Source organism: Dermochelys coriacea, chromosome 19 (assembly GCF_009764565.3).
Source record: "Dermochelys coriacea isolate rDerCor1 chromosome 19, rDerCor1.pri.v4, whole genome shotgun sequence".
In the NCBI taxonomy this organism is placed as follows: Eukaryota; Metazoa; Chordata; order Testudines; family Dermochelyidae; genus Dermochelys; species Dermochelys coriacea.
Genome location: NC_050086.2, coordinates 6766510 through 6784967, shown reverse-complemented (window position 1 = coordinate 6784967; position 18458 = coordinate 6766510). Strand labels below are relative to the sequence as shown.

General features: G+C 50.1%; 2 protein-coding genes across 4 annotated transcripts in view; both read left to right on the top strand.

The window, feature by feature from the left end:
- Nucleotides 1-5504, top strand: FAM167B (family with sequence similarity 167 member B). 2 transcript variants are annotated; one of them, XM_038377664.2, is made up of 2 exons: nucleotides 1-1241; nucleotides 3449-5504. In XM_038377664.2, the coding sequence occupies exons 1-2, from the start codon at nucleotides 927-929 to the stop codon at nucleotides 3707-3709; spliced, it is 576 nt and encodes a 191-aa protein (XP_038233592.1). In that variant the 5' UTR covers nucleotides 1-926; the 3' UTR covers nucleotides 3710-5504. The 2 variants fall into 2 exon arrangements, with proteins under 2 accessions (XP_038233592.1, XP_038233591.1); XM_038377663.2 differs by having other exon boundaries at nucleotides 3446-5502.
- A 4038-nt stretch (nucleotides 5505-9542) lies between these two features.
- Nucleotides 9543-18458, top strand: part of LCK (LCK proto-oncogene, Src family tyrosine kinase) — a 31936-nt gene continuing 23020 nt past the window's right edge. Inside the window, exon 1 of one of the 2 annotated variants that reach the window (XM_043505948.1) lies at nucleotides 9543-9814. The gene's annotated coding sequence lies outside the window, so the exon portion shown is untranslated. Of the gene's footprint in view, nucleotides 9922-18458 lie in introns of both variants that reach the window. The other variant, XM_038377782.2, reaches the window with a different exon arrangement.

Sequence of the window (18458 nt, the reverse complement as noted above, 5' to 3'; positions counted from 1 at the left end):
GTCTAGGAGGCCCTATAGCTGCGATCCTGGGGAGAGACCCCCCCCAGGGCACAGAGCAAACCCACAAACCCCAGATTGGCCTTCCCTCTGAAGGTATCACAAAGGGTGTATGGCCGACTGAGCATGGCCCAAACGGTGACTGGCAGGGGAGATACTGTGAGATGCCACATGCCCATTCAGCTCTCACATGGGATATCAGCCATGTGGCTAAGGGTGCAGAACAGCATCATGCTGTCTGCAGGGGTCCTTTGCTGTTCTTCCCTGTGGTGGCCGAGGGGTTTCTCAGGGACTCTGAACAGAAACCCCCTCTGTAGTGAACTCCAGTGTTTCTTGGGGACTCTACACCAGCCCCTCCATGCCAGGCCTCTCCTTCCTCTAACCTCTCCTGCATGATCTGCCCACCACCGTATGATCTGCCCTGGGCGCTGTATAAGTGCCTGGGGGTGGGGCAGGAAAAGTCCTGAACAGAGCTGAGCTTTTAGATTTTTCTTTTTCTTTTCTTTTCTTTTTTTATGGCTCTGTAGCAGCCATGAATCTCAAGTGACCTTTCAGCCTCCCTTGATCTCAGAGCTGGGTGGAGAAGCAGTTTCATTTCTGTCCTGATAATAGACTGGGAAGGGAAGGCATGACTGTGGGATAAATTACTTTTCGCTCCTACAGTCCTTTATGTCCCCAGTGAAACTTCCTTTCAAAGAACAGGGTGTCTCCTCCCAGCTGGAGACAATAATAATTTTAAAAAAAAAAAAAAACCTCCCCCGGCCTCCAGGCAATTAAAGTTCCTGCTCATTTATAATCATCATCAAGTTCCAAGGCTTTATTGTTCATTCCAGAAATAAATAGTTCTCCTGCTCACACGCACACACACAGAGCGAGCCAGCTGTGCCACAGGCAAACGGTCCACTCTCTTGCACCTTGCAAGCACAGCCATGTCCTACAGCCACCTGAAGTTCAAGGAGCTAGGGGAAGAGGAGTCGAACTCAGACAAGGAGAACCTGGACAGCGTGAAGGCCCTGACGGCCAAGCTGAAGCTGCAGACTAGGAGACCTTCCTACTTGGAGTGGAAGGCCCGAGTGCAGAGCCAGTCCTGGAGGAATGGGGTCAAGGAGGGAGCCATCAGCTCGCTGAAGGAAGAGCAGGGAGGAGAGGTGTTTCTGGAGGGGACTCAAGCCGAAGTGCCGTTCGGGAGCATTTGTGGGTTTGCCACCATGGATGATGCCCTGGAGTGGCTCAGGAAGGAGCTGGTGAGTACCCTCTGGTAGCTCTGTTGGGAGCACGGCCTCTGTGGGTGAAGAGCAAGGGACAGAGAAGGCAAGAGATCTTGAACCATTATCCCGGGCCCTGCAGCAGTAGGGCTCCTGGGCTGTGGAGCTCAGCTTGACGTCCCCAAGGCTAAGGGGAAGTGGGACATAGAACTCCTGGGAAAAGGGGAGGGAGTACGAGGATGCTGCGGAGGAGGAGAGAGCCCCTGCCATGGGCTGGATGCTCAGCAATTCAATTTGTACCTGGCTTGGGTGTTACATTCATGGCCCGGGGGGGGGGTGTCGATTTTAAAGGTGGCACTAGGCTGGTTTGTTCCCCGTCACCCTGCTTATTTCAGCCCTCTGCACCTCAAGCAGGGCTCATTCCCCAGGTAAGTGTCCCAGGAATCCCAGCTGGTGCTTGGCATTGTCTTCTCCATGTACAAATGAGCTGTTTTGATGCCAATGTGCCCATTTCGGTGCCTACCTATCTCCCTAACTCTGGTGTTTATAGGCCTTGATTGACATTGTCTTTGAGCATTTGTGTGTGTGAGCTGTCTCTCTCTGCAGGTGCGCTGCAGGGGGACCCCCCTGCCTGGAAGGGCTGGTTGCTTTACCCTTGCAGCGGGTTGGTGCGGATACATGGCAACATGGTTCCTCCCTGAATCATTTTGGTGCACAAAGCATCACCTCTCACAGCTGTGGCTGGCCCAGTGCATTCTGCGACTCCTGGAGTACCTGTTCCCTAGTGCCCTGTTGTAGGAGTGAGGGCATCATGGATTTCCAAGCGTGCGGCACTGCTGTGTGGGCGGGAGTTTGGGGGGCCAGCTGACCTCGGGCAGCTGCAAGGGTCATGGCTTCCTCTCCATGCTCGGGGGAAGGCATTGTAGCCAGCACCGGCTCAGCTAGACCCAAAGGAAACACCTCACTCCTGGGGTTGCAACCAACCATTACAGTCAATGCTTGTGAAAGGTCTGGGCAGCTCGGATGTGTGGACGTGGGGGGCTGCACATGTTCTGCCAGCTCAAAGTGTTCCAGGCCCCATTTGTTGCAACGCTTCTTTGCTTAGTGTAGACACGGCCTGTGTGCATGTGTGTGTGTCTCTGCATGTTTGTGTGTCTGTGTCAGTGCAACTGTGTGTTTGTATGTTTGTCCCCAGCTCGGTCCACAAGTCTGTAAGTGCTCGCACACGCCTGTCTTTCTGGTTGTCTGCACATTTCAGTATGTTTGTGCCTCTGCGTTTGTGTGTCTGTGTCTGTACATCTCTGTGTGTCTTTGTCTCTGCCCAGATATCTCTGTGGGTGTCTGTCTCTGTCTATGCATCACTGTATATTTGTGCGTCTATCTGCATGTCTCTCTCTGTCCATGAGCGTCTCTGTATCTCTGTCTCTGTCTTTCACTCCATGCATCTGAAGAAGTGAGTTTTTTATCCACGAAAGCTTATGCTCAAATAAATCTGTTAGTCTTTAAGGTGCCACTGGACTCCTTGTTGTCTCTGTGTGTCTTTCTGTCCATCTGTTGCTGGGTGTCTGCGTGTCTCTGTGTGTTTGTGTTTGTCTCCATCATGTGTCTGCATGTCTCTGTCTGGGTGTCTCTGTGTGTTCGCATGTCTCGGGGTTGCCTCTGGCAGTGTGGCTCCATGTGTCCATGACTCTATCTCTGTCCATGATTCTCTGCGTGACCTCATGTCTCAGGGTTGTTTCTGGCAGTGTGTATCTCTGTCTGTCTGTGTGTGTCATATGTCTCAGGGTTGTCTCTGGCAGTGTCTCTCCATGTGTCTGTGTGTCTCTGTGTGTCTCCATAGGAATGTCTACACAGCAAACGTCAGCCTGCAGCAGTGACTCTGAGCCCCAGTCACACAGCTCAGGCTACTGCGCTAAAACCAGCTGTGCAGCTATTGCAGCTTGGGCTCTTCAGTCCACCCCCTCCCTAGGCTTCAAAGCCTGAGCTCCAACATCTACACGGCTAATTTTAGCATGGCGGCTTGATCCTTGCAAGCCTGGCGGCGTCGACCCGAACTCTGAGACGCGTTGCCGCAGGCTGCCACTTGACATACCTCATGTGTCTGTCCCTCTGTCTTTGTGTCTCTGCACATCTGTGGCTCTGTCCGTGCAGCTCTGCATTAGGGCTGCTCTCTGACTCAGTGACAGGGGTGACCTGTGCTCCAGTTGGCCCCCTAAAGGCTCCCCTTTCCCTCCTCTGCACAGCAGGAGATGCAGGCTGTGGATCACCAGCTGGCGCGGCAGCTGATGCGGCTGCGGGGGCAGATTCACCAGCTGAAGGTGGAGCAGGTGTGCCACCAGCACAAGGAGATGCTGGACAATGCCACCTTTGGCCTGGAGGGCTGTGAGGAGGACACAGATCTGCTCTGCAACATTCCTCCCAAGGCCGCCTTCTTGCTCTCCACGCCACTCAAGCACATTGGCGTCACACGCATGAACATCAACTCCCGGCGCTTCTCCCTCTGCTGAGGGCCCTGGCCTCCTGCCCAGGGCTGTTTGGGCAGGGCACCTCTTCACAGCCCATCCACGTCAGGGGGAGCATTTGCAGGGACCACTCTCCGGGCCCCAAACCTGGCCAATGTGCGTGCGCATACCTAGAAACTCAGGCTGAAGGCTCGGGTCCTGAGCTGGTGGGTCGGGTTATATACAGGCCAGCGTAGTGGTTAGCCCAGTTATGGAAGCTGAGGCAACATTGTGAGTGTACAGCGTGTTCCCCCCTCCCTGATGACTGGTGTTGCAGGTCTGTGGGCAACTAGGGCTGCCGCCTCCTGTTTGATGCCACAGCCTGCCGCCCGACCCTCCCCTGCCATTCACAGCCGCCTCTGGTCAGTCCCTGCAGCGTCCCACGCTGGATACAGCAGCCAGCTAGAAACCAAACCTGACTGAACTCAGGCCGGGCTAACGCGCTGCATGGAGAGGTGCAGAGACCTGCCAAGTCAATGCAGTGCTGAGCCCCGCAGGCCCAGGGGGAGCTCAGCACTGCCCCTTGAGGAACTGGAGCCTGTGACTGGTTTCAGTCCCTGCAGCAGCCATGGGGACCCTTCTGGGCCTGCCTTGCAAAGACAGGTGGGTGTGCTCTGTGGAACCAGTGCTGCCCACACAGAGGGAAAGCTAAGGGGCTGAGCTCCCACCTCGCCCACCAGATAAGGTTTTTATGCCCTGCAGTAGCCACATCCCCACCCTTCAGTGCCATAGCTCTGGCCAGGGCCAGTCCCTCCTCAGCCAGCTCTGTCCTAGCTTAGGAAGCAGTGTCTGTAACTACATGTCTGTGCTATGCATTTACATTAATCCCGGAGTCACACCTCCCTGAGCTGAAATGCTCGTGCTGCGGGGCCAGAGGTGCACAGGCTGCGGTGGCAGGTACTTGCAGAGAGGGGGCAGGGTTTGGTGAGCAGCTGGGTGAATTCTCCCCAGCATGTGAGCCTCATGGCTCAGCTGGGTGGAGACGGGGGAGAGGAAGGTTATTGCTCTAAGGCATCTGTGATGCATGTTAGGCTGCTGGGTCCCATTCGCTACTGCAGAAAACTCAAGAAAAAAGTTTCCGTGCAGAAATAAAAGACAGCGTCTGCAAAGGTGTCCTTGTTTCCTTCTGTCTCTCACACACAGTTGGCCTGGCTCCATCCTCAGATCAGGGTCAGGGACACACACACAGTCTGCTCCCCTCAACCTGCAGACATATGATCTGGGACACTGACAAACGGGGCCTCCTTGCTCCGACCCACCCACCCTCAAACAGAAAAACACAGGTCAGGTGGAAACACACAATGAGGGAGAACTGCCTTGACTCTCAGCCTCTGACCAGCCGTCTCTTCCAATGTGGGCCGCTCAGTCTATCCATCCTTGACCGTCCTGGCGAGTGGTTTTGCGCTCTCGCCTGCTCCCCTTCCACGTCGCTGTTTTGGGTAGCCTTCTAACGAGTGCTGAGAACACTGGGTTTGTTGCTCTCACTTCCGCTGGGTGTTGTTGTTTCCACTCGGTTTCGCTGAGGCCTCAGATGAGGGCTGCACAATGAACCTATGAGCAGCCCTGCCGCGCCAGGTACCTTTCCTCGTCTACGTGCAAATAGGCATGTTGGTTGTGCTCCATGTTTCACCTTCTCGCTGTCTCCTCATGCGATCATCCCTGAAGAAACTTGCAGTTTTCCCCTGGAACTTTTTACAGGCATGTCTGGAATCTCCTCAGGGAGGGTCATTTTCAGGAGAACATTAGTTTTTATTAAAAAAGAAAAGGAGTACTTGTGGCACCTTAGAGACTAACAAATTTATTTGAGCATAAGCTTTCGTTAGCTACAGCTCACTTCATCGGATGCATTCAGTGGTAGTACTTGTGGCACCTTAGAGACTAACAACTTTATTTGAGCATAAATAAAGCATAAAGCTTATGCTCAATTAAATTTATTAGTCTCTAAGGTGCCACAAGTACTCCTTTTCTTTTTGCGAATACAGACTAACATGGCTGCTACTCTGAAACCTGTCATTAGTTTTTACGATCACAATGGATAATAAATTAATTTGCACTCATCCAAGGATCTCAGAGCACTTTACAAATTCTATGCAAACCAGCTGAGATTTGTCAGTATCATTCTGCCTACTTTAGATATGGGGAAAATGAGGTACAGAAATAGGGCATGACTTGCTCTAAAGACACGCAACAAACCAGTAACAGAGCTGGGAAGAGAATCTAGGAGCTGGTCTTCTTCTCAAACCATTAAACTACCCTCTCTTCCCAGAGCCAGGAATTGAAACCAGGAGTCCTGACTCCAAGCTCCCAGCTCAAAACATAACTGCACATTACCTCTGTTAGAACCAAGAGCTCCGAGTTACACTAAAGGATCCCATTAAGTGATCATCATACTCACAATATTCAACAGAAATAAAGGAAGATTTCCGGGACTGAATAATAATTACAGCCAGTTGAAATTTTTAATACAATAAGGTTGGGGGTTTTTTATTAATATTTTGGGTTGTTTTTTTTTAAATCTTTTGCCAAAAAAATTGTCGATGTTAGCGACGTTTTTAGTTTTCTGTGAAAGCCAAGTTGTGACAGGTTTTCTCAAAATTGTTATCAGTAAATAAAAAATGTTGATCACCATTTTGCTGGCATTTTCCATTATGGTTTCCACTTTAAAAAAAGCAGGACAAATTCTGAAAAAGTGGGTCCATTTCAAACCTTCCAAAAAACAAAACAGAAAAACAGACGGGAAACTTGAAATTTTTGCAAAACTACTGTTTCATTTTTTGACCAGCAATAAATAATAATAATGATGAATTGGTATCAGCTGTTTTTACAGCACTTTTCGTTCTGAAAGCGCCGAAAGCCCTTTGCAAACCATATCCAAGAGAGGGGCACTCTGACCACCACTGAAATGCAGCCATCTTTGGAGTGGGGCCAGGACTTTAGGCAGTGGTTTGAAAAACCATGCCAACATTACACAATACTTTAGGACAGGAAGTCAAGACCTTGTCACACCTGCAGGGGAAATTCGGTTAGCATCTCTGCTGGGTGAGAGAGCTGAATTGAAGAGGTTTAACCATTTGCTCTTGTCCTGTCTCTTCTGAACGTCTTAGATTTCCCCCCATTGCTTTGCACTATGCTCTCCTAGAGGGATTCTCTCCAGGGACAGAGTCCCAGCCCAGGATATCCTGAGATCCTCATGCACAGTGCAGTCAATTCCAACACACCAAATTAGCTGCAGTTGAATTACCAGCATGAGCAATGCAAGCTGCCAGAGCTTGCGCTGTGATGAGGCTGGAGATGGCTCATTAGTGCTGTTACAAGTGTAGTTGGAAATGTCTCTGTGCTGCGCTCGGACTAACTGCCCTGCACCCAGGCAACAACCCCCTCTTCAAACTCCTCTGCCACAGATTCAGCTTCCTGTCTTCCCCTCCCCCTGCCCAGCACAGCCTGTTCATACCTGTGGCTTCACATTTGATGTAACAAGCCAAGACAATAGCTTTGCGGTTCCTCTGCTGTCTTCAGCAACTGAACATACAGGTCTGGTGGAGAGAGGCTAAAAGTGAAGCTTCACCACTTCGCTCCCCTTTGTCTGGATGGGAGAGAAAGAATCAAAGACCTTGTTTTCTTCCAGAGACTCTCTCACTCTAGCTTGGTTAATGGTCATGCTGGGGCTTACGTCACTGTGACTTGCGGCAAGGCAGTGTGGTCCAGTGGCTGGAGCACTGGACTGTGACTTTGCCGAGCCGTGTTCGTGTCATGCCTGGGACCCTGTGCAGGTCACTTCCCCTCTGTTTCCACCCTCAGCTCTTTGTCTATTTAGCGTGTAAGCGCTTCAGGGCAGGGACTGTCTCTTGCTAGGTTTATGTACAGCGCCAAGCACAGCGGGGCCATTTGCGCTACTGTGAAAAAAGGGATCATTGTGAGGAATAGTCACGGGGCTGAAATAAGAGGAACAAAGGCTCCACCTAAGGTTTAACTCCTCCAGCTTAGCAAGTGTTAAAGGCTGCCAAGCTTTAGCTACTCTGGCCTTTCAGAAGGCATTAGCAAACACAACACTCCTTTAAATAGACAAACCCTTTCAGCTCTCTCTCTCTCCCTGGGCTAGTGTCCTGGGCTTAAATTCCCCTGGAGTATTTCCCAGAGCCCTCGGGGCTTCAGCCTCGCGTGAGGTGCCAGGGCTCAGGTCAGATACGATGGGGACGGGGACCATGTAGAACCCAGACCATGTAGAACCCAGGTGCCAAGGCTCCAGCAAATTCGGGGTCCAGCTCCACCAATGTTCGGGGCTGGGTCTCTCCCACGGCCCTGCCTGCCGCCCCCATGCGCCCCCTCCCCCAAGCATCCCTGCCTGCCTTGGGCCACGGGTGGCTGCCCCTTGCAGCTCTGCGCTGCGCTCCCTCGACGGCTGCTCCCAGCTACAAGGGATCGGTGCCAGGGACAGGCTGAGGCAGCTGCTGCGCCTGCAGAGGGAGGAGGGGAGGAGGCTCATGGCAGCCCCTCAACTCCCCGGCAGGCAACTCCAAGTTGACTGCAAGGGGGGGTTGGGGGGGCCTATCCTGGCTGGACCTCAGGAACAGCAGCCTGCTAGGGCTTGGGTGAGTGTCATGCCCTTCCCTGGAGCTCACTGCTGCTGGTGGGGAGAGGGATGGGGGAGTTTTCCTCTCTGGCCCCCAACCCTGGAGCAGCCTGCCTGCTGCACCCCAAACTCCTCATCCCTGGCCCAGCCCCATGCCCTGCACCCCCTCCCACACCCCAACCCTCTGTCCCAGCCGGAGCCTGCACCCAGCACCCAAACCCCCTCCTGCACCCAGCACCCCAAACTGCCTTCCATACCCCCTCCTGCACCCCAAACTCCTGTCCAGCCCAGAGCCCGCACCAAGCATCCAAACTCCGTCCCAGAGCCTGCACCTCTCCTGCACCCAAACTTCCTCCCAGAACCTGCACCCCAAACCCCCTCCTGCACCCAAGCTCCCTTCCAGAGCCCACAACCTGCACTCCCTCCTGCTCCTCAACCCCCTGCCCCAGCCTATAGCCCGCAGCCAGCACCCAAACTCCATCCCAGAGCCTGCACCTCTCCCGCACCCAAACCCCCTTCCAGCACCTGCACCCAGAACCCAAACTCCCTCCCAGAGCCCACACTCAAACTCTCTCCCAGAGCCTGCACCCCAAACTCCCTCCCAGAGCTCACACCCTGCACCCAAACCCCCTACCACACCCAGCACCCCAAACCCCCTCCTGCACCCCCTCCTGCACCACAATCCCCTGTCCCAGCCCAGAGCCCACACCGAGCACCCAAACTCCCTCACAGAGCCCGCATCCAAACTCTCTCCCAGAGCCTGCACCCCAACCCCCTGCCCCAGCCCAGAGCCTGCACCCAGCACCCAAACTCCATCCCGGAGCCTGCACCCCAAACCCCATTCCGCACCCAGACTACCTCCCAGAGCCTTAGGCAGGTGCAGGGAGGGCAGGGGTCAGGACTTGGACCTGTTCTGGGCACCACAAAAATTATACAAACCTGCTGCCCCAGGACCATCAATGGATTGCCAGTTGCTGCACAGACTGACCAGCAGCTAGTCATCCTGGTGACCAGGACCTGGTTTTCGGGGAGAAGGGCAGGAGGGTCTAAAAGGGTTTTTTTTCTTTCTCCTCAGTTTGCCCTGCTGCGATGTGCAACATTTGAGCTCGTCACCCAATGAGAACACAAGTCAAAGTCCTTCCCCCCCCACCCGACACATTTTCTTAACACCTCTCCCCAGAAAACCAGTGTAGAACAACTGCATGGCCCCAGAGCTGCTTGCCCCTCTCAGGGCTTCCCTGGGGTCCCTGGAGACACCTGTGCAAATGTCAGGCATGTGACATCCAAGCAAAGTGGGTTACGGTGCCACACTGTACCAGCCGCTTTCATCTCTGGAGCCACTAGTCCAGGGCTGGCAGGAAACCCCTGAGTTTCTCATTAGCTCTGTTCATTTTGTGGTTATAGCAAGTGCTGAGAACAGACTTCTCAAGTTTGCTTATGATACATCAGAAGGCAGGAAATCAGGAAAAACAGACACCAAGCGAGAACAAGCGCTCTTGCAATTCCCTGATGTGAAGGACCATTTGGCTGCCCTCTGGGAGGAGCTCTGGATAAGACGGATGGAAATGATAATGTGACTGGGAAGGAAGTTATTGCTCTCTGGCCATGGAAATCTAAGAGCAGCTGCTGTCCACCTCACTGCAAACAGGTAAGGGAAGGGCAGGGGCCGTGAGCAGCCCTGGAATGGTGTCCTGGAGTGGGAGTCAGGGATTGCCACGGTGTGGGGTGGCATGACGGGTCTGCACTGGCTCTTTCAGAGCCCTGGTTGGGGAGTAATGGTTTCTTTGGGGGAAGGATGACCCTCAAATGATACTCACTTATCTCCTTGGAGGGAGTGAAGTGAGCACTGCAGTGAGTCCGTCAAGGATCTATCACCATGGCATCTGGGCGATACATTTGGGGATGGAGGGAGGAAGATTTAATCTCCTCGGCCTCTCCTGTTGATCTCTCTCGGGGCACATTGTGTTGGTTTGGGGATGTTTGGACAGACAGACCCACATTTTAGTCTTGAGTTGGTCATGGACAGGCTCCTGAGTTGCTCCCTCCAAAACAAAACTTCTCCAAAGTGCCCCGTCTGCACACATACTAGGAATGGCTAATTCAGAGGGGTTCCCCTCAGAGAGCATACCAGGCATCTGGTGAGCTCGTTGCTCCAAAAACCTTGACTTCCAGGGCAAAGCTGGAAGATATGTCCTGAGCCAACAGCCTTGAAACTGGACTGAAGATATGCTGAAGGGTCTGTTTGCTGCTGGGTTGTTTTGTCCCTTGGAGCAGCTCTCTGAGGTACCATAAGTCTCAAGAAACAGGGAAATCCATCTCTGCAGTGAAGAGTCACTGAAATACTTCTGGATGGTATTGTTCAACTTCAATGGCTCTGATATGAACTTCTTTGGTGCAGACGCCATGGCAGGGCTGGCTCCTTGCCTCGTGTGGCTGCAGAAAGAGCTCTGTGTCCTACTCCTCCTAAGACGCATCCTTCAATACCTAGTTAGATCTATGACTCTTTGCTCTGCTAAAGCCACCCCAGGAGCCACAAGTAACCAGAGAGGGGCCCAAGATGCAAAGGGCAGGGTTTTTGTTCCCTCTCTGCAAGAAATGGGAAGGATCAGACATGGGTAGTTTGGCTGCTCTGATCGTAAGGCTGTTTGGGCCATTGTCCTTCCTCCTTCCATCTTGCATTCTTCCCCTTGAACCAGAGCAGCTGGGATATGTGTGTGCTGGCGCTGGTCTGGCTGGCCACATGAAACACAAGGGTCTCTCATGTGGGCTGGTCAGCGGTGACCTGGGTGGGAATTTGCTTTTGTGGTGAGTGGCGACATTGTAGAGTAGCGCGTGCTCTGTCTAAATTTAGCCCCTGTGAACCTTGTTAAAACAAGACTCTATTGCAGCCTGCTCCAGCCAGGCGTGTGGGGTCTGTGCTGTAAACTGAGGGGCTGGAGCCTTAGTGACAAAACCTGGAATATTTTCAGAGATGAGGGTTCCACTGTTCTTTTCACAATAGCTATCCGCAAAACAGCCACCCACCCACACTCCTCCCAAATTGCATGGCACAGAACCATGAAAGGAAAATATGCATGCACACACGCAAACACATGCACAAAGCCAGACAGAGATAAACAGACACAGACACACAAACAGAAGCACCCAAACATGCAGTCACCCAGATTCAAACACACAGAGAGAGAGCCTGGACATATGCTCACAGACACCAGTGCACAGAGAGACAAACTGACAAACAGGTAACAACATACATAGGCAAACCGACACATTCAGTCACACAGACAACCACCCATAGACACAGACATACACTCACCGACAAACCCATTGAGAGACATACTGACACAAACTCACACAAGCACACAGAGGCAAGTAAGTGCAGACACACGCACGCAGACCAACACAAATGTTCACTCACATAGACAAAAACAGTCACCAAAGAGAGACAAAAAAAACGTCAGAGCTAAAATCCTTTTTGGCCTCAGATGTTGCTCAGATGACACTGATTTTTGGTGGAAATTGTTTTGTGGCTTCAGCATGAACACCTCCTACCTCACCCAGGATTCTTGTAGGAAGGAAAAAAACACAACCCTGGCATCTTTTGCCTTTTGCTGAAGCATCATATTTTAAATGTTTGATGTTATCTCCAGGCAATGGTATTTGGGACAGTTTGAAGTTTTTCTTCCACGAGGGTGGACATTTTGTTTTAATTTATTTGTTTCCTTCTTGTTAACGGGAGACACATGATGCTAAATTTCCCTGTCACGTCAGCAGGCCATAGGATGCCATTTAAAATACAATGAGGCAGCGCCTCGTACATTTCACGGTACCCCTCTTTGGAAGTGGCCTTGCTCAAAGCAATCAGGCTCCGGCCTTTTGGCTTCTTTAGGAAGCAAAGGCCTGAAATCATTTTTCCTTGGGCAGGGCTACACTACAACCGCTGCATCGGTGCAGCTGCATTGTAGCGCTTTGTTGAAGACACCCTAAGCCGACGGGAGAGGGAGAGAGAGAGAGCTTCTCCCGTCTTCTTAGTCACTCCACCTCCTGATGTAGTGCTGTCTATACAAGGGTTACGCTCTGTAACTAGGTCACTCAAGGATCTGGATTTTTCACACCCATGAGACTTAGTTGTACTGAAGTAAGTGTGTAGTGAAGACCTGGCCTTTTTAACCTTGGAAAATATGGGTAGTTTCTTCCTGGTCTTGATGGAGAATGTGTTGTGGGTGTCGGAGATGCAGATTCGGATTTGTCTGCCGTAGCTGAAAGGATTGGAGGGGCTGACACTACCAAAGAGAGGGTTTATCCCCAGTGTTAAATAGATGATAATGAAAAACAGAGAGTTTTAAACACCTGGGGAGTCAGGCCCTGCGTAGACGCAAGCTTTATCTAGAGCAGGGGTTCTCAACCTTTTTCTTTCTGGGTCCCCCACCCAACATGGTCCACCTGTGCCACAACAGCTGTTTTAGTAGATTAAAAGCAAGGGCCGGCAGTAGGGGGTAGCAAGCAGGGCAATTGCTGGGAGCCCCACACCACGGGGGACCCGCGAAGCTGAGTTGCTCATGCTTCGGCCTCAGCCCGGGGAGGAGGGGCCTGGGCTTCCACTTTCTGCCCTGGGCCTCAGCGAGTCTAACGCTGGCCCTGCTCTCTGGTTTATTTTGGTGAACCCCCTGAAACCTGCTCACAGCCTCCCAGGGGGCCCTGGACCCCTAGTTGAGAACCACTGATCTAGAGCTCGAGGTGGATTGTTTCCTCTAGCTCCCCCACCCTATCCAAACCCAGAACTCCCCCAGCCCTGTGACAGAAGTCAGGGTAGTCACACTAGGCTGTGACCTACATTCAGCCTGGGTTGAGCTGAGCATTTGTAATTCATTTGGGATCATGCCAGTGAGGCAGACCCATGATACAACGGCTGATGCAAACTCATCCTCCGGTGCTGGCCCACAGTTATCTAGAAAGGCCTCCATGGCGTTCTGTTTTCACTTCTTTGGAATTTGTGATATCACACATGGGAGTCCCCCAGCCATTGCTGGAGACTTGCCAGGTAGAGAAGACCTGAAACTCTAATATTATAATCCCCCGAGCCAAATAAAAACTATTTGGAAGGGGAGAGTGGGGAAGCTTTCGGGCTTTTCTCTCTGAAGCAAAGAAAGGGAACAATGATCCCCCATATTTTTCCACTTTCTAGGTCTCCATTAAGAAACATCCCTTCTAAGTGCTGTTAGCATCTCTGAAATTTCCAAGCCAAGCGACAAATATTTTGCCAGCCCATCTTTGCTCTAACTGCTCTCCACCTCATTTGGACAGGAGCATCCGCTTAGTTTCTGATAACACCAGTTTCTGTTTTAACTATACCTAATTAATGTATAGACTTCAGTGAGTAGCCAGCTCACCAGCCAACAAGATCAAATGTAATGTTTAAAATCGATACAATAAGTACCATTGACAATACACTTCTCTGTTCATGAACAAGGGTGTGTATGCAAATACATTCACATAACCCTGCATAGACCTACACGCACGCTCACACATCTTGCAATACGAGCCACGTGGGTGCCCACTGTGCCTTCTAACAGCCGTGTGACTTCCATGGGGTGCTGCACAGGTACAAGGTTTCTGTTGTGTGGATGCTGCTGAAGGATCAGGACCGTGGACACAATCACACAAAGTCATACTTACACACACACACACACACGTATTCAGTCACCCAGATGTATAGGCCACATCCTCACAACAAAACCTACATTGTGGTTGTGTTAAGGATACAACAGAAAGCAACGAACCCCTGGAAATTCACAGTTAGCTGAGCAATGCATTCTATGCTTCCCAACACAAGCACACATGGGACCTGGTCCAATACCCACTGAAGACACTGACAAATCTCCCATTGACTCCAACACAGCAGAATCCAGCCCAGGCTGAAGGTTCACAGGCCAGAATGGATACAGTAAGAAGACGGGCTAACGCAGGCCCTAGGTGTTGGCACTAAATGGAATCTATGCTGATTCATTCTAATGCCGCACAGGGATATAGTCTGAGACGATTCAGAAGCATTTGCAGAAGTACCTGCAGAGACCTCACTCTCATGACCATGACCATGGGGTGGCTCAGTGAGAGACACCGTTTCACTGATGCTTCCCAACCCTCTGATGCATCCTCGTTCAATTGAATTCATCAGCTACTTGCCTTTATGGGAAGAAAATCTGAGGGTAAAGGAGTTCAGGGGAGCTGGAGACAATATTTTCTCAAGGAGACAATATTAAATGCACAACTACAAACTATCCCGATGCAAAGGAAAGAGCAGAAGAATAGTACAAGGCCAATATGGTTCCATCGGGAGCTCTTTAATAACCTGAAAATCAAAAAAGAATCCTACAAAAATTGGAAACACCTTCAAATTGCCAGGGAGTTACAAAAGAATAACACGAGCATGCAGGGACAAAATCAGAACGGCTAAGGCACAAAATGACTTATACCTAGCAAGGGACATAAAAGGCAATAGGAAGACTTTTTATAAATACATTGGGAGCAAGAGAAAGATGAAGAAAAGTGTAGGTCCTTTACTTAGTGGGGAAGGAGATCTAATAACTGGGCTGAGGTGTTAAATGCCTATTTTGCTTTGGTCTTCACTAAAAAGTGTAATAGTGACTCAACACAATTAATATCAACAACAAGGGGGAAGGAGCACAAGCCAAAATAGGAAACAAACAGGTTAAAGAATATTTAGATAAGTTAGATGTATTCAAGCCGGCAGGGCCTGATGAAACTCCTCCTATGGTACTTAACAAACTAGCTGAAGCAATCTTGGAACCATTTGCCATTATCTTTGTGAACTCCTGGAGGAGGGGTGAAGTCCCAGAGGACTGGAGAAGGGAAAACATAGAACCTAGCTTTTAAAAGGAGAACGTAGAGGACCTGGGAATTATAGATCAGTCAGTCAAACTTTGATACATGGAAAGGTAATGGAACAAATTATTAAAAGAATCAATTCATAAGCGCTCAGATTTATAACAGAGTTATAAGGAATAGCCAGCATGGATTTGTCCAGAACAAATCAGGCCAAACCAACCTAATTTCCTTCTTTGACAGGCTTACTGGCCTAGTGGATAAGGGTGGAGCAATAGACATGAACCATCTTGATTTTAGTAAGGCTTTTGACACAATCCCATATGACAGTCTCATAAGCAAACTAGATGAAATAAACATAAGGTGGCTGCACAACTGATTGAAAGACCATACTCAAAGAATAGTTATTAATGGTCCATAGTCAAACTGGGAGGACATATCTATGGGGTCCCACATGGGTCAGTCCTAGGTTCAGTACTAGTCAATATTTTTATTAATGATTTGGATAATGGAGTAGGGAGTATGATTATTAAAGCTGCATATGACACCAAACTGGGAGGGGTTGCAAGCACTTTGGAGGACAGGATTAGCATTCAAAATGACCTTGACAAATTGGAGAATTGGCCTGAAATCAACAAGATGAAATTCAATAGTAACAAGTGCAAAGTACTTCACTTAGGGAGGAAAAATCAGCTATAAAATGGAAATAACAGGCTAGGTGGTAGTACAGCTGAAAAGGTTCTGTGAGTTATAGTGAATCACAAACTGAATATGAATCAACAATGTGATGTGGTTGTGGAAAAAGCTAATATAATTCTGGGTGTGAATTAATGGAAGAGTTGTATGTAAGACATGGGAGGTAATTGTCCTGCTCCGCTCAGCAGAGGGGAGGCCTCATCTGGAGTATTGTGTCAAATTCTCAGTGCCACACCATTAGAAAGATGGGGACAAATTGGAGAGAGTCTGGAAGAGAGCAACAAAAATGACAAAAGGTTAAGAAAATCTGACTTAGAAGGAAAGGTCAAAAAAAGGCATGTTTCATCTTGAGAAGAGAAGACTGAGGGTGGATCTGCTAACAGTCTTCAGATATATTTTACAAAGAGGACTGTGATCAATTGTTCTGAAGGTAGGACAAGAAGGTAGGACAAGAAGTTATGGGCTTAATTTGGCAGCAAGGGAGATTTAGGTTAGATATTAGGAAAAAACTTTCTAACTATAGGGGTAGTTAAGCTCTGGAATAGGCTTCCAAGAGAGGTTGTGGAAACTCCATCATTGGAGGTTTTTAAGAACAGGTTGGACAAACACCTGTAAGGGATGGTCTAGGCCAGGGATCGGCAACCTTTGGCATGTGGCCCATCAGGGAAATCCGCTGGCGGGCCGGGACGGTTTGTTTACCTGCAGTGTCCACAGGTTTGGCCTATTGCAGCTCCCACTGGCTGCGGTTCACTGTTCTAGGCCAATGGGGGCTGCGGGAAGTGGCGGACAGCACATCCCTTGGCCCATGCCGCTTCCCACAGCCCCCATTGGCCTGGAACGAACCGCGGTCAGTGGGAGCTGCTATCGGCCAAACCTGCGGATGCTGCGGACGCTGTAAACAAACCGGCCCGGCCTGCCAGCGGATTTCCTGACAGGCTGCATGCCAAAGGTTGCCGATCCCTTGTCTAGGTTTACTAGGTCCTGCCTCAGCACGGGGGGGCTGGGTTAGATGATTTCTCGAGGTCCTTTCCAGCCCAACATTTCTATGGTTTTGTGATTTATACAAAAGCAGGAGACTTTGTTCAGTGGCCAGTTTGATCATTTCTCCCCACAAAGCAAACGTGGAGAATTTAAAATGGAGCAAACCCTTTGAAAAGAACCAAAAGAGAGGAAAAAATATATTTATTTCTGCCTCTGTTATTGATTTAGTAGAACTTAGCTAACAGCTTGGAAAATCTTTTGCTTTCCCATGGATTCTGATGGGCGTTGAACACTCCCCATCATCCATGGTCTGATCTCCAATGAAGCCAATGGAAAGACTCCAGTTAATTTCAATAGGCCTTGGGTAGGGCCCCCAGCTGACAAGACAGGGGCTTCCTAGTTTTTTATTAATTATTCGTTTCCATTCTAATTAACCCTTTATACCTTGTTACCGTTCTCTGAAGCACAACTACACTGGGGTTGTAAAACTGAAGTTTCCATAATCAGAGAGTTTCGGGCTGGGAGGCACCAGTACACTGTCTTCTCTCGATGAAGTGAGCTGTAGCTCACGAAAGCTTATGCTCTAATAAATTTGTTAGTCTCTAAGGTGCCACAAGTACTCCTTTTCTTTTTGCGAATACAGACTAACATGGCTGCTACTCTGAAACCTGTCTTCTCTCTATTCCTGTATATCATGGGCCTTTAAACACCAGAAAGCCACTCTGCCGCCAGAATCCCACCCAAGGTATTACAGCCCTCAGGAGACCAAGCTGCTGGGTGCCGCAGGCAGAGAACAGCAGGGACCAAGGTGAACCAATCCCCAAGGCTTCTGCCACGGCAGGAAATTGATTAAGTGAGATACACCCAGATAATCCTGGCAAGCACCCTGTACCCCATGCTGTAGAGGAAGATGAAAAACCCTGCCAATCTGACCTCGGGGGAAATTCCTTTTTGACCTTGAATATGATGATCAATTAGGCCCTGAGCATGTGAACAAGACCCTCCAGCTAAGCGCCCGAGATAGAGAATTCTTTGTGCCCGCTCAGCTCATTTCAGCCAGTGTCCCATCTTATCACCTAAGTATGTTGGGGGGAGATTTTTGAGAGCACAAAAGACAAGTAGTTGTCTGGGTCCCATTGAAAGTTGCTGAGCATTGGATGCTTAACTGTTGTTTGTGCATTTGAAAAGCCACCTCCTTATGCCTGTCTGCTGCCTGCTTAAACAGGGCTGCACAGGGAGGTGGGGGTGGGGGAGAACAATTAAAAATGAGCTACGCACACCAGCTGCACCACTTTGTTTTAGAACAGACGCACTCACTGATAACAGATCAAGGTTAGCATTTTCAAAAGCAGCCTCTGATTGTGATTGTGTACCCCAGCCAGAGACACCTGGGTCCTGGTGTTGAGTACACTCAGCTCCCATTGACGTCATTCCAGTTGTGGGTGCTGAATATCTGGCCCCCGGTGTCTCCAGTTGGGTTCCCAAGAAAGGAAGTTTCCAACGTAAGTGGCCACTTTTGACAAATTGATCTGAACACACAGGGACCCAGAGCATAGCCTGGGAAAAACCAGTTCACAGGTCAGAGCCTCAGCTGGTGTCAATTGCAATGTGGCCAACTCATACAATTTTATCTCGACTCGCATGATATTTAGTGTTCTTAAAGTCCCA

Coding starts and splice junctions, on each gene's coding strand:
- FAM167B (XM_038377663.2), top strand. CDS start 927: ATGTCCTACAGCCACCTGAAGTTCAAGGAGCTAGGGGAAGAGGAGTCG. Junction 1,242..3,445: donor AGTGGCTCAGGAAGGAGCTG/GTGAGTACCCTC, acceptor TCCTCTGCACAG/CAGGAGATGCAGGCTGTGGA.